This window comes from Gymnogyps californianus, chromosome 4 (assembly GCF_018139145.2).
Source record: "Gymnogyps californianus isolate 813 chromosome 4, ASM1813914v2, whole genome shotgun sequence".
NCBI classification, from domain to species: Eukaryota; Metazoa; Chordata; class Aves; order Accipitriformes; family Cathartidae; genus Gymnogyps; species Gymnogyps californianus.
Window position 1 is genome coordinate 50,582,502 of NC_059474.1, and position 11,179 is coordinate 50,593,680.

The 11,179-nt window shown below is 53.4% G+C and overlaps 1 protein-coding gene across 1 annotated transcript in view; it reads right to left on the reverse strand.

The window, feature by feature from the left end:
• Positions 1–10,474, reverse strand: part of MFHAS1 (multifunctional ROCO family signaling regulator 1) — a 32,800-nt gene extending 22,326 nt beyond the window's left edge. Inside the window, exon 1 of the mRNA XM_050896731.1 lies at positions 7,261–10,474. Coding sequence (XP_050752688.1) covers positions 7,261–10,474 — 3,214 coding nt within the window. The remainder of the gene's footprint in view (positions 1–7,260) is intronic.
• Positions 10,475–11,179: the final 705 nt, after the last annotated feature.

The following is an 11,179-nucleotide window of genomic DNA, read 5'->3' on the forward strand; positions in this document are numbered from 1 at the left end:
CCCAGTTCTCACATCTGGTTCCCAACAAAGAAACTGCTAGAGGACTAATCTCTCCCAGCTGCTCAGCTGGAACAAAGGCCACATCCACACAGGTGATCTTCCCATTACAGGCTGTAAACTGCATCCACTCAACAGCTTCTAAAAATGCCAAGGCCTCCTCATCTTCTGTATGAGACACAGCTCCTTCACATTGTGGTCACCAGAATCCCATCAGCTCTCCTGCTGTAGGCAAGGAGATCACTGTATAGCAGACCAAGGAGGCAGGCTGAGACTCCTACAACCCAGCTGCATTGCTTTCTCAGACCCAGATATGTCCTTAGCTAGCCAAAAGCACTGACACGTTTTGTTTGCAGCAGCAGGAGTCTGAGTGTTATAATTGACACAGTACTTTAAGGACTCCCTCCCCACTCCTCGTCCCTACAAGGTGCTCCCTTAAATAGCACATCCTTAAATTGGCATCCCACAAGCTCACCTGAGAAGAGGTCACCTTATTTGGCACCAGCCAGCCTGCTTACTCTCACAGTTGCCCACATCTGTATGGCAAGCGCAAGTATCACAAGCAAGGAGAGGGAGACAAAAGGAAGTAACTGATCATCTTGTATTCACCCCCCAGACCACAGTTTTCTTTACGCATCCGCAGAGGTTATTCTTCTTCTACTCAGGACAGAAAGCGGGGGGGGAGGGGGAAGTAAAAAAAAAAAAATTTGTACTCTGACGACTTCCAAGAATTTAAACCCGACACAGAACTTTTCATTAAATACATTTTCTCCCTTCTCCCCTGGCAAATTGTTTTCTAGAGCCGAACAACAGGCCTGCACTGCTATTAGCAAATCACTAATTGGAGAGCATGCTAGGCTACCGCAGTTACCTGCTTAATACTGCAAATGCAACAAGACGCCAGAGCCTACAGGAGAATTACCTACCAGATGCACTCATATTTTGCTTTTAAACTAATACTTGTTTTTCAGAGCTCTATCCCAATGTCAAGTAACACCTTCACAACATCACAAAAGGCAACAAAGATTCAGCAGTGTTGGTGATTTCCCACCATTCTCTCCCGAGATGCAAAAGGAGTAGGACCTTGCCACGTATCTGCATGTCGACCATGCACATGATACATCTCAACCAAACTTACACAGGAAAACTTTTCACGCTTAAGTGTTTTTAGGAAGAGGCACCACACCACCAGAAGTGCGTGCACACAGCAGGAAGCAAAGCACATTTCATGACATCTGTGTCCACAGCGTGCTGAAGCAGAGCACAGATCAGTCCTCATGTAATCAGTTGACTCTGGAGAGGGGAAAACGTACATTAACGTTTTATCTCACCCCCACTGTCAGTAGCTTTTAAATAGTTCTCCAGCAATGAAACAAAGAATCATTTGGTACTGAGCATCGCTTTTATAGGTCATTTCCTGCAAAGAAAAATTTCAGTGACTGTAAAAAAACAAACCAAAAAAAAGTAATGAATTAAAGGCCAAGAACTCCGCTTTGCTTCACTAACCAAATCAAAAAGATCCACTCAACCAAATCTAGTGTTTCCCTGGTTCAGTGATGGCAGCTCAAGTCCAGAGGCCCAAAGCCCAGAGACAACTCCCACGGGGAATGGGGCAGGGCAAGACAAGCTGTTAAGGAACAAACCAGAAGAGTTTTCTTGTACCAAGATGACATACCAGAAAACCTTTCCTTTAGCAGAAATGCGTAGGAACTTTTTGCATAAGGAAGAGGATTCCTTCAAACAGTGTTAAATATGCATGTTGCCATCCTAATTTCAAGCAATTTTAGCAAGTTCCATATTAGGAGCCTTAAAAAAAAAAGCCCCCAAACACACACAAGGCAATGCACACAATACCAGACACTGCAGGCAGCAGGATAGCTTTAAGAAGGCAATTCAAAGCCTCAGCCTCTCTTCTGGCATCCACAGTTGAGTTTGTTCCTCCCGCTCCTGTGTCATCCCGAGCCAGATCATCAGGCACGAGCCGAGCTCAGCGCTGGCTACTCCAGTTCTCCCCAAGGACTGGTTCCCACACCTACCCCCCACCAGGCACAGTCCCACAGCAGCCATCCATGCTGCACAGCACACTCTTCCTCTGGCAATTTCTCTGCCTCCTCCAAGATCACGAAACGTTTGTTGTCTCTTGCCTGAATGGGTTGTTTAAATTAGAGGATGCCCTACCAGAGCCACCAAGCAAGAGGACCTCAAATGCTCACCATGCAACACACAGTTTAACATGAAGGAAATCTCTAAAAATCCCTGGTGGTAAATAGATGGTGTTTCTACACCATTATGTACAGCAAGTCACACCACTCAAGGTTGTCACTTCAGCAGCACAGAAATCAGCTCTTGTTGGTAAGCTAAATAATCAGTGCTACAGCTTCCCCAAGTTCAGCAACTGATCTGTTCTCTTCTCCTCCTGAATCACAGGGCCTCGTTCAGCTTTCTCCTGCCACCCATATCATCCATGTCCAGTGCTCCCACTGTGCTCAAGTCTTGCCCTACTGTCTCTGATTACGCCACAGTACTCCACTGAAGCCACAACCTTCAGGAGAGCGTGACAACAGCCCCAAAACAGCTGCAGCATCTACTCTGAAAGTCAGGCAAAAAAGACTCCACCCTCAAACAGGGAAAATAAAAGGCTGCCAAATGCTAGCATCAGGCTCTGTAAAAAGCAGGTGTTGCTCTACTGCAATTGTCTGTGAAAAAAACCCCAGCCACTTACAATTTAATTACAAAGAACAACTAGATACCTGACATCAGCCTTTCATTGAGAAGCAGCTCAGATTTTGGAGCAACTTCTGAGCCCTTCTGACAAAACCAGTCCCACCTGCTCCCTCAGCTTGCACAGGACTTGGCAGCATGACACATCATGGGATCTTCCACCTCTCCATCTCCTGACTCCATCCCAGCCACCAAGGGAGTTCATGCTTGCTTTTGACTCCAACGCAGGGATGGCGAGTGTGGTTCACTTTGAATCACATGAATAAGGTGGCCTAGAATTAGCCCTGCTCTGGCCATGACCCAGAGTCTCACAGGGGAACTACGCTACGATACCTCCATCTGTACCCCTGAAGGTGACTGGCATGTAATCCTTGCTTCTGCTCACCGTTGATGTGGGAGACAGGCAGAGTAGAGGCTCGTGGTCTCCTCTCTGTTCTGATACCTTAGGAAGGGGGCAGCAAGGCAGGCAGGCAGATGTGCACTTCCTCTCCACAGGAGACTTCTTGCCAGTCCTCCAGCATCTCTCAAAGCTCCCCAATAGCTTTGCAGCATCCTTTTGGAGAGGGGCTGCTAGGCTCGCACACAGTATCTTTGCCTGTGGCTTTCTGACCGTTGTCACATTTTTAATCTGTGAAAACCCAGATCATCTTGTCTTGCTTGTGACAGCATTTTGCCCATTTTCCACAATGGACAAAGCCCCTGGCTTTCTTATGTCTGCGTTCATACAGGTAACTTCACAGCCAGGAATAAAGGAAAAACCACTGGTCAAACACAATCCCCCCCACCCCAAATACCAAAAGGATCACACATTGGACACCAGGACACCTTCTACAGACCACAGCCTGGAAGAGCCCAGGGTGGCCCAGACCCAGCCTAGCGCAGGGCAAGAGGAGACAGCAGCAGAGGAGTTCGCAGGTGCACATGAAGGCAAGTTTGGAAAATCCAGTCACATTTGTCCAAACAAAGCGCACGTGTCTACTATCAGACAGACGGCAAACCACCTCCACCCTCCCAATCCCAAGTCACTTAATAGCTTATGGGACATGAACAACCTAAAAGCCCTTCAGTCCAGGGGCTAAAAGAACATTGCATACAAAATCACAGCATTTCACAATGCCTTTGACAACCCAATTGAGGTCTCATCGTCTTGGAGTGGTGAACTATTCTTGTTGGCCACTCCAAGCAGGGATATGACTTTCTTAGCCTGGCAGGGACACTTTTATTTATATATAGTGCAAATGTAAAAGAAAAAAAAAAATTCAACACACCACTTATCAGCCAAGTGGATGACTGCAGCCTCAAAGCACACTGAGATTCCAGCTCAGATGCCAATTCAGTTACTATTTCACCCAGCTACAAAACTGCTTCAAACACAAAAGCTTCCTTAAAAGGACCCTATCAAGGCATTTTTATATCACTTTTATTCACTGTTTGTTTGCAATAAACCCTCAGAAGACTGAATCCAGAATCTCAATTCTTATTAACCATTTCTATGCACACTAGCTTGTTTTTCGAGAATTTCTGTGTGTATTATCAATGGAAGTTATAGAGTGTGCACGCGCAGGATCGAGAGGGAAGAGGAGAGGAAAAGCAAGGATTAATCCTCAACTCATGAACAACCAAGTCCCCTCTTTGAAGTGGATTCCAATGAAAATTTTGGATGACCGAAGAATGCACCATCGGTTTTACGAATGACGACACAGATTGCGCAACTAGACACACAGCCAGACTGCACTTCCATTTTTGAGCACAAATTTGGCAGTGCCTCCACAGAAATATTTCCCTTATTAAGGTCAACAGACTGCAAAGCAGTTCTTCAGTGCAGTCCTAAAAAGACCACAGCCCTATTTAAGAATTAGCAGTGTTGTAATTGCCAGGGATTTCCGCTGGAAGAACTTGGAAAGAAACAGACATCTCCCTCACTACACGTTTTCATAACATTAGACCCATCTCTTTCCTACACCCTGTTAAAAATGACACCAACCACGATTCACTTGCACGAGAGCAAGCTTGGCAGCACGATTTTAAACACGCACACCTCCTGGTCAACAAAATCAGGAATAAAAAAAAATTCTTCAGCTTCATGACTGCCATTTAGGGGCTCCTAAACAGTCTTTTATTCACAGAGCAGTTACACAGCAAAGAACATTTTAGATTAAATGCAGACCTACAGGCCTCCCCAGGCCAAATGATGGTTCACATTTTTCATACAATCCAGGTCATAGCTGGGCTAGATTTAAGCATCATCCAAGAAGACAAGCAGGTTTCTCAATTAATTGCAGCCTTTAATCGCTCTTCAGCACTTCCACAGATCAGCCCTGCCTTTGAAACAGATTTGTCTTCTCAATATGCTCTTCCCCCAGCTAGACTTGCATAGTATCTGTGTTAAGACAGTCACCCCCTGCCCCAAGGCAGGGCCACTTGGGATGCTAAGTCCTGTGCCCCTGGCAGCAAGGCCCAGCTTCTCCCCTGGAGAGCTTCGGAAATGCTGCAACCCCCTTTCCACAGGCAGCATCACCCAGGTGGTGTTCGGAGGCCTGGCACGCAAACCGCTGCTCCTCCCATGCCCAACATGCGCTGCTTGCCTGCACCTCCCCTTCCCAGCACACCCACCCTGGCTCCCAGGTGAGAGGAATCCTTTCCTACCTCTAAGGAAACATATATGGCACAGCCAAACCCAAAGGAAAAGGCCCTTCGATTTCAATGCCCCCCCTTATGCTTCCAGACCTGCTCTGACTGTCACTGGTCAGCAAAGATGCCAATCATCTGCAGACAGTCCAGCTCCTCTTCACATTTCACTTTTAAAGCATCATCTGCTCACCAGGGAAAAAAAGGATCAGCCATAAAACATTCACCAAAAAAAAAAAAAAAAAAAAAAGAAAAAAGAAGGTATGTGACTGCAGATCTGAATTATTCACAAGCTAAATCTTCAATAGCCACCCATCACACCCACACATACAGTTTGCTGTCTTGGCTGATTTTGGCGGGGGTTTTTTTGGTTGGTTGGTTAGTTTGGGTTTTTTTGTTGGGCTGGGTTGGTTTTTTTTTTAGGGGTTCCGTGTTTTTTTAGTCTTCGGGTTTTTTTGGAAAGCAGATCACATTGCCCCAAGCACCATGTCAGCAGCAAGACCCAGCATGCGGATACCACTCAGCAACTCACACAGCATGGGTTCACCCCCCCCAGTCCAATGGCTGTTACATAAGCTAGCACAGTTAGAGGGAGATGCAAGCGACAGAGCCAGGACGCAGGCTGAGGAGCAAACGGCATCTCCTTATTTTCAAGGTCCAGAGGAAAAAAAAAAAAAAAAAACAAAAAAGAAAAAAAAAACCAAACCAAACCCCCAAAACACACCTTATTATTCACATTCGCCTATGAACTAATTCAGCACCACTGCTTGCTTTAACTCAAATCATACTGCAGTTCCCTCACAACTTCAGGCTACCTGTAAATAAAGAATGCTCCAACAAACTTCCAGCATGGGGGGGGGGGGGCGTGTAAAAAAAGCACATTTCTAGAGCGCTGCTTACAGTTCAGAGTGCATTTTGATTTCACACAGATTTACACACCAAGGCACCTTTCCCATGACCCCCGCAAGCCCCAGAGCAAACCCAGCAGAGGAGGTAGGACACAGGTTAGGAGGCAGTACCTGCATACATACAAAGTAAAACAGATGCTGCTGGAAAACACCACCAATAAAACCACGACTTTAGAGGCGACAGCTTTAAAAAGCACCACAACTAGTCATATTCCAGAGGAGAGAGATTATGCTTTTTTTCATTAGATGAAGGGGGAGAGAGGAAGGAAGATAATTGCTCTCAGGAGTAGCTCCAAAACACGCAGTCTGGGAATCACTTCTAGGTGAGACACTTAAACAAAGAAGATGGAGAATTCCTCCCTCTCTCTTCAGGGAGGAATTCTTCCTGCTAGAGACAGGGCTCCCATACAAGAAAGCGCTTTTTATACAGGGCTATGGAGACCAACACACCCATTGTCTACCAGCAGGAGCCTTCCTGCATTCAGAGAGGCTGCAGCACAGGCCAGGTTTTGGGGGTGGAGGGTGGAAGGGGGGGAGAACTGGACACCTGCAGCCTTTCAGGCGTCTCTATCTGCATTTACAAATAGCCCCAAGGAAGGGGGAGCTGCAGGGTAAAGGGAATTAGGAAAAAAATGCAGTGCCGTTCAAAGGAATCAAAACACAGAGAAGGACAGGTCAGGGCCTTTTCAACAATAGCACCGCCAATGCTCGGGGCCAAAAACCAAAAAGTAGAGAGAAAAGGCACGGACAAAGGGGGACGTAACACCCTCCTCATCTCAGAATAGGGTTATTTTAAGCCTGTCTCCTTGGAGCTACCCTAATATTTTCTCTCATGACTCAAGTCACCAGGGAAGGGAGAGCGGAGGAGAAAAAAGAAAAAAGGAAAAAAAAAAAAAGAAAAAAGGAAAAAAAAGAAGAGACAGAGCTAAGACTAACACCGTAAAACTCCGTTCTAGAAGGGGAAAAGCTCCAGAAGAGATGAAAGGCAAGCTGAGCTGTGCCTTACCTGGAAAAGTGTGTGGGTTGGGTGACCCTCTTTTAAGGCACTTTGAACAGAGGACGTGCACAGTGTAGTACAGGCCCGGCCATTCCTGGAGCAGGACATTCAGTTCTTCCACTAAAGGGGTAATAGCTTGCCAAGCTGTCCAGATATTTGGTAGGGACGCATGACTAGCGATAGACAGAGTATCTGGCTGCAGAGCTCCCCTGGCAGGCCGGTAACTCACCACCACGGGCACCTTTCCCCGGTAGGCATAGATCTGGTATTTGCCATCTGACCGCTGAACCACGTGGCTGTTAATCTGGACGCTGTAGCGTGCAAACAAGCCAGGTGGGAAAATGAATGGAAAGCTATATTCAATCTGCAGCTGCTCAACCACGAAGGACTGTCCGCTCAGATTGGCGCCGTTGATCCACGCCTCCGCATGCGGCACCTCATTTTTCACGTAGCAGGGAAACTTGTACCAAGCGGCCGCCCCATTTAGGGGCTTGCATTTGGGTTTGTTGACACAGTAACAGAGCCCCATCTTCTCCAGCAGCTCCAGGATGAGCTGCAGATCCTCCCGACTCTGGATGTGGGGCTTAAGAAGGAGACGGATAACGTGGGCAGGGAGGAGGCCGTGCAGCAAGAAGCCCTCCACGTAATGATGGAGCTGAGTGGCCCTCAGTTCGTCAATGTGGGTGTCACTGAGCAGTTTTTGGAGCAGCACGGTGGCATCCCGCTGGCAGAAGACATTGAGGATGTCAATGAGCCGCGGCAGGTTATGGAACACATACTCCCGCAAGGTGAGGTGCTCCTCGAAGTAGAGCAGCTTCCCGCTCTCGTGCAGGTAGGACAGGGCGCTCTGGAGCCGATCCTCCGTCAGGCCCGCCTGCAAGCCCAACCGGGCAGAGTCCCACCAGCTAAGCCACAGCTGCTGAGCTTGCGGCTGGAAGTGCAGCTCCTCCAGCACTTGCCAAGATTTGGGCAACACCCGGTGCAGGTTTGGGAAGATATCCCGGTGCTCAGCCACCGAGAGGAGCTTGTCCCGCAGGCGACGCACCTGGCAACGGTCCCGGCAGCTGAAAGGTAGCACTGGAGAGAGGATCTGTGGGCGGTGGTTGAGAAGGTACTGAAACTGGGCTTTCTTTCGCCGCAAGTTCTTGTCCGAGACCCCATAAAAGGCAGCGTGCGGGCTGGAGCAGCGCAGGTCAAAGTCCTGTCCCAGAGCCTCATCCACCTGCTGGACCAAGCTCTGCAGTCCCTCAGCATCCCTCTTCTCCTGCTGAGCGATCTGGTGATGGATGTCCAGGCACTTCTCTTCCAACTCCCGCTCTGCACAGAGGTCAGCATGAGTTCCCACCATGCACACCACGGCATGGGGCACCTTGGAACCCAGCCAGTGCAAGAAATAGCCCACAGAGGGGTAGAAGTGCTGAGGGACATAGGCACTCAAATTCACCACCAGCACGTACAGGGCTCCAGGAGAGAGGAAGAAAGACTGGATCACGTCATAGCTCGGGTCCCCCGCCAGCTCGTACACAATGAATGTCAGGCCCCTCTCTGCATCTGCTGTCCAGTCCATCACCTCAATGCCCTTGCTGCCTCCCGACAGTCCTAGTCCTGGTGGTACTTGGGGGGCATTCGGTGGCAGTGACAGTGCAGGGCACGGTGTTTCCCCTTTCACTCGGTGAGAGGCCACATGAGAAGGGATGTCCTGCCGCTCAACGAGGAGATGTTCCAGCTGCTGCATGACAGGTACCTGCGCTGAGGAAGGGTCCTGAGGCTCCGGCAAGGGGCAACACCCAACTGGCACTCTCCCAGTGTCCTGCTGCTGCCCAGGGCACGCTCTGGGCTGGGTGCTCCCTGCCTCCAGACTTCCCATGTCCTCCCTCTGCCCATCCTCCTCCATGAGGCATCGTCTCAGCAGGGTCTTTCCCGCATCCTTTGGGCCCATGAGGACCAGCTTGAGGCGGGGTTTGAGGGCAGGCTGGGAGTGGGCCAGCTCCTGCTGGTAGGCTGCGATGTAGGGGATGCCTTTCATGCACACCTCATAGGGGGGCTGGATGAGGGGGTTGTCTTTGATCTTCCACAGGGTGATGCGGGAAAGCTGTCCAAAGCCCTCGGGTAGGATGGCAATCTGGTTGCCTTGCAGGACCAGCTCCTCCAGGCTGTGGAGGAGCACGATGGAGTCAGGCAAGTAGCGGATGCGGTTGTTGTCCAGCCAGAGGGTGCGGAGCTGGCGGAGCTGGCAGAGGTGAGGGGGCAGCAGGGTGAGCTGGTTGCGGCTCAGGTAGAGCTCTTCCAGACTGGGCAGCGCCAAGATGGCGGCGGGGAACTCCCCCAGCAGATTGGAGGAGAGGTTCAGCATCTTGAGCCGCTGCAGGCTGCCAAAGCCGGCGGGCAGGGCCTGCAGCCGGTTACCATCCAGCATGAGGCTCTCGAGGGCGCTCAGCTGGCAGAGGCCCTCGGGCAGGGCCGCCAGCCCGGTGCCGCTCAGCCAGAGGATCTTGAGGCGGCGGAGGGCAGCGATGCCCTCGGGCAGGGCCCCGAGGTGGCGGTTGCCGGAGCAGTCGAGCTCCTCCAGGGCGGCCAGCTCCAACAGCGAGGCGGGGAAGGAGGGCAGCAGGTTGTGGTCGACGTCGAGGGCGCGGAGGTGCCGCAGGCGGCCCAGGCCCTCGGGCAGGCGGCGCAGGCGGTTGAAGCTGAGGTCGAGCTCCTCGAGGCGGCCCAGCTCGGCGAGGCGGGGGGGCAGGCCCGGGCCCTCGGCGCCCAGCTCGTTGTGGCTGAGGCTGAGCTTGCGCAGGCCCCGCAGCCCCGCCAGCGCCCCGCCGTCCCCCAGGCCCCGCAGCCGGTTGTGGCTGAGGTCGAGCTCGGCCAGGCGGCCCAGGTGGCGCAGGGCGGCGGCGGGCAGGCGGCCCAGCCGGTTGCGCCGCAGGCTGAGCACTCGCAGCCCGCTCAGGGCGGCGCCCACCTCCTCGGGCAGCTCCTCCAGCCCCCGCCCGCTCAGGTTCAGCGCCTCCAGCTCCCCCAGGGCGGCCGCCGGGGGCGGGCGGCGAGGCGCGGCGGCGGCGGGGGGAGGCAGAGGCGGCGGCGGCGGCGGCGGCGGGGGGCCCCCCGGCGGCCCCGCGTCCGGCTCCGGCTCGGACTCGGGCTCGCCGGGGCCGCCCCGCAGCTTCCGTGCGCGCAGGGCGGCGTCGCGCCACAGCCGCACCGCCTTCGGGGGCTCCGTCTGCGCCATGGTCGGGGGAGCGGGCCCCCCGCCCCGCCCTACCTGCCGCCGCCGCTGCTGCTCGCCATGGGCGCGGCCGTGCTGCGCGTCGCCGCCGCCGCCGCCGCCACCGCCGCGGCGGGCTCGGGGCTCCCCGCGGCTCCGCGCCGGCACTGCCAGCCGCTCCGCGCCGCCCCGCGCACGTAGCCGCCGCCGCTACCGCCCCGCCGGGGGCGGGACGCGGGCACGGCCCGCCCCGCGCCGCCCGCGGGGGCAGCCTGCCCCGCCAGCGCCGCACCGCCCCCGCGCCGGGGAGAGCCGGCCCCTACCGCGGGGACAGCCGGCGCCGGGACATCCCGGCCCGGCCTGCCTGGAAACCCCCGCCCGCCGGGCACCGGCCGCTCCTCGCGGGGAGGAAGGGTCCCTGCCTCCGGCCTGAGCCTCCCAGCCGGCGGGTCCGGCCCCTTGCACCGTCTGGCACGGCCCGAGAGAGCGGCCCCGCCGCCTCCCTGCGGCCCTTCGGATGCCCCCGGTGTGTGACAGCAGCCTCCGCCCCGGGGTCTCACCCTGCCCCGCGTTTGCTGCGAGGTTTGTGAGCCGCTCGGCTCACAGAGCACAGCTCACCCGTGGAGTCACAGCAAAAGCTCTTGCATTGCTGATCCCCGCGTCATTTCTGCACCAGGCAAAGGCTGGTTTTTCATCCAGCCCTGCAAGAAACCGAGGTTAAGCTTCCTT